General features: G+C 37.3%; 1 protein-coding gene across 1 annotated transcript; it reads right to left on the bottom strand.

The window, feature by feature from the left end:
- Positions 1–1,710, bottom strand: LOC104959907 (ras-related protein Rab-14-like). The gene is made up of 5 exons (XM_010787819.1): positions 1,654–1,710; positions 1,063–1,240; positions 907–973; positions 175–262; positions 1–53 (listed from the first exon to the last, which is right to left on the bottom strand). The coding sequence occupies exons 1-5, from the start codon at positions 1,700–1,702 to the stop codon at positions 19–21; spliced, it is 417 nt and encodes a 138-aa protein (XP_010786121.1). The 5' UTR covers positions 1,703–1,710; the 3' UTR covers positions 1–18.
- Positions 1,711–3,860: the final 2,150 nt, after the last annotated feature.

Genomic DNA, 3,860 nt, shown 5'->3' with positions numbered 1-3,860 from the left:
AATAGTGTGTGCATGAACTTACGTTTTTGCGCTGGCCTCAAGAAACAGCAAACCTGAAAAACAGGAAGTAGAAATCAAATCTAAAGGTCCTGTTTTCATCTTAATTTGAACATGTTGCTGCTATCTCTCTCTTTCTCTCTCAAAGAGGTCACACCAAAATAAAACACTTCTCACCATTCTCTTCAGCAAACTGTTTGGCCTCCTCGTACGTCACATCCCTCTGAGCCTCCAGATCAGCCTTGTTACCAATCAGAATGATGACCTGGACACAGCAGTCAGCGTAGTTATTGAACAAATATAAAAATGCATGATCAGTAGCCACATTGGCATCAGTATGCTGAGGTCAGTGGCAGCTAATCAATAGAGGGCACTAGTAAATGTAAACAATTATTACAGTATGTTTCATTATCCTCTCTTGCAAGTGCAGCAGCCAACCAATTGCTGACCGTTGCTACGCGAAAACTATGCAATTCAGCCAATGAGCGTCCTCAGATCTGATGGCCAAAGGGCGGCAAATTCAGCGTGTGTGGGAATACTTTGAGGTAACGAAAGAGTATTTGATGAAGATGGCTGCTTGTGTAAGTACTTCTGGAACATCCGGACTTCTGTCCCAGTTTATATTGTATTAACTATGTCCAGGACAAGGTGTTTCTTTCAAAGTTAACCACACTGAAGATTATGGAGGTATGCCACACTACCAACACAGCTGACTTTCTGTGTGATAATACACTACTCCTTCTGTAAGAGTAACTATATCTAATTCAATAACTAGGCTGGTTGATTAGACTTCTCACATTTTTAAGCCTCAATTTGTTCTTTAGCAGTGTTTGCCATGTTTTGTTAATGTTTGTAGTGTAATGGGATTCCAGCATGTATGTGTGCGTGTGTGCGTGTGTGTCAACTCACTGTGTTGGGGTTGGTCAGGTTCCTGGCATCTGTTAACCAGCTGCTCAAGTGATTATAAGTACTTCTCCTGGACACAGAGACAAAAACAAAGTTATTCATCAAAGGATCAAACTAATATGAAACCTCCCACACTAACTCCGCTCTCCCGTTCAGTACCTGGTGATGTCGTACACCATGAGGGCCCCTGCGGCCCCCCTGTAGTAGGACCTGGTGACGGCCCTGAAGCGCTCCTGACCGGCCGTGTCCCAGATCTGCAGTTTTACTTTCTGACTATTGACCTCCATGATCCTTGTCCCGAACTCCACCCCGATGGTGTGAGGACAGTCTGCCATGACTGCACACACACATCCAAAATATTCATTATTATGACAGTTTAACCAGAAAACAGCCAACAACACAGGACACTGCTTTTTTCTTATTATTTTTCGTGAAGGTATATCATTTGATATGAACCAATAATGTACTTTGGGGATTGATTCACAAAAACAACTGTTCTAATAACATATCGCATTAATCCAACCTTAATTTTACCCAGACAGATTATTTAATAATAATCTAAACGCTTAATGTACATTATCATTTAATGACTTATTCAGCTTCAAACAACTATTCATCAGCCGATTGTAGAAAATTAACTTTCAAATGTTAAAGGATTGAAAATGATCATAGGAACAGGTGGATGGAAAGGCACCTAATGAGTAAGAGAAGTTGGAGGAGAGTGGAAGAACAGAAGGAGAAAGAACTCACATTTTTTCTCTGTGAACTGGTGGAGAAGACACGACTTCCCTACTCCCATATCACCTGGAGAGAGAGAGAGAGAGAGAGAGAGAGCGATTCATTAAGTTAAGTGTCTGGAGGGAACCTTTGCAGACCATTTACATGCAAACAAACCTATAACAAACCATAGGAAAGGGAAAATATGCATATTAGGGCCTCTTTAATGTTTGATTTGAATATCTCCACACTACTAAAATTAGTTAAAAATAATTCCATTGTTGTGTTTTAGTTTAGTTTAGTGCACGGGTCTAAACACTACAATACCCATGCACCTCAACATCCAATCACAGAGCTTTCATTTTGCTGCTGTTTAATAAAATGCAGAGAGACACGTTTAACTTAGCTACATTTGTTTTGAATGTCCAATGGCTTCTTGAACTTATTCTTTATAACAGAAGAACATTATTCAGATGATTAGTTCAGCAGAGTTTGGCATTCCACTCCTCACACACAACAGGCCTTTAGATGTTAAAACGCGAGCTAACACAACCAGTCAGTCCCAGACGAGTCATCCTTGAAAAGTTTCACTTCTCAGGAAACACTTTTCACGGAAATAAACCCGAGCAAATATCCGTCTGGGTAGAAAATCTATTTAACCATGCTGCCTGGAAAAAGGAGTATGCACGTGGAAATATTTCGAGGTACTTGGTCAAATGATGTTACTACAATGGTCCTATAAAAACTACTACTTCAAATATAAATATTTTGTTTTTGAATTTAATACATTTGCCAGTTACCAACTTAGCAACAAGACAATTGACATCAAGTGTGCCTTAGCAGTGTTTCCCATACATTGATATATTATTATTTTAATTTTTTTAAATTCTTTTGGTGGTCTAATGGATAGTGTGTGCTAGTGTGCCCTTGAGTAAGACACTTAGGGGGGGGGGTTGGGTGCCCCCACAAATAGAATCAAATTATGTGGGAAGCACTTCTTGGTGTCCATGAGGTGAAGTAAACTCTTACAAATATTTATCGTAAAAGGAGCAATACTGCTATTTAAAATCACTGTTGCAAGTAAAAGTACAAAAGTTTTCACAACAAAGAGGAACATTTACTGTACAAAAAAGGTGAAAAATACTTGTGTGTACTTTCTATACTTTGATCTGAAGTACAATACCATATTTTATCAAATCTGAATCTGTTAAGTATTCTTAAAATATGATACAAATATATATAATGAAGTAAATCAATATTTTCCTCAGAGATATAGTGGAGTAGAACTATATAATGTCGCATACATTTGAAAAAGACCAGTCAAATCAAATTGTAAAAGACTCAAGTAAAGAATATTTATAATAACATTTGACTTATTAGTAAATGTACTAATAATCCAGCTGGTTGCAATATTAGTACATTAGTAATATTAGTAACTAGTAGTAAGTAATGTTAGTTGCGCTACCTGCAACAGAATGCAGACAGTGACAGTAAAAAATACAAGAATAAAATAAAAATAGAACAATTATTTATTCAAACAAAGGGAGTTAAGTAAATATTTGCAAGTTGTATGCCAATATTCAACAACAATATACGTGTAAAATTGTGTATATTACAATATATTCAGTGGTGTATTAGTATTATAAAGATATGAATACTTCAGAGGGAGTTTCTCTCCCCCCCACACCCCCCCTGCTTGAAACGCCTCCATTGGACTACTCTGTTTACTTCCATAACATAATGACATCACTATTTAACACTTTCTATACTATTGGCTAGCGATTTGACTGGGCTCTGGTTTCAGACAGAGGGTGAAAAGAGGTGCTGCAGCACAGGCAGTATGAGAAAAATAAAGAGCTTTTTGACAATTAAAGCATGGAGACATGTCACAGTAGAGACACAGAATATGAAGCTGAACATGAGAAAAATATGTCCTCTTTAAAATGATCACCTGACGACCTGAAAATACAAATAATACATAAACAGCATGGTAGGGCTGTACCCGAATATTCGACTATTCGAATATTCGTTCGTTGGCCAACTATTCGGGTTTCAATTTCATTATTCGGATATTCGTTTTTTTCAAAAGAAATAAATATTTTTTTCTAAATGTATGCTATTAATAAAGGCGAATTGCCATATTCTTATACTATATTTATACTTTTGAATTGCACTGTTAAAATGCGGAAATATATACAATCTCAGCCTGTGCTCCTGACATCGCGTTCACTCACAGTCAC

This window comes from Notothenia coriiceps, unplaced genomic scaffold (genome assembly GCF_000735185.1).
Source record: "Notothenia coriiceps isolate Sejong01 unplaced genomic scaffold, NC01 NC01_scaffold00031331, whole genome shotgun sequence".
Taxonomy (NCBI): Eukaryota; Metazoa; Chordata; class Actinopteri; order Perciformes; family Nototheniidae; genus Notothenia; species Notothenia coriiceps.
Note: the sequence above shows the minus strand (reverse complement) of the source record. Positions and strands in the feature narration are given on the sequence as shown.

Coding starts and splice junctions, on each gene's coding strand:
- LOC104959907 (XM_010787819.1), bottom strand. CDS start 1,702: ATGGGAGTAGGGAAGTCGTGTCTTCTCCACCAGTTCACAGAGAAAAAA. Junction 1,241..1,653: donor CCAGTTCACAGAGAAAAAAT/GTGAGTTCTTTC, acceptor GTGTGTGTGCAG/TCATGGCAGACTGTCCTCAC. Junction 263..906: donor ACCTGACCAACCCCAACACA/GTGAGTTGACAC, acceptor TGCTGTGTCCAG/GTCATCATTCTGATTGGTAA.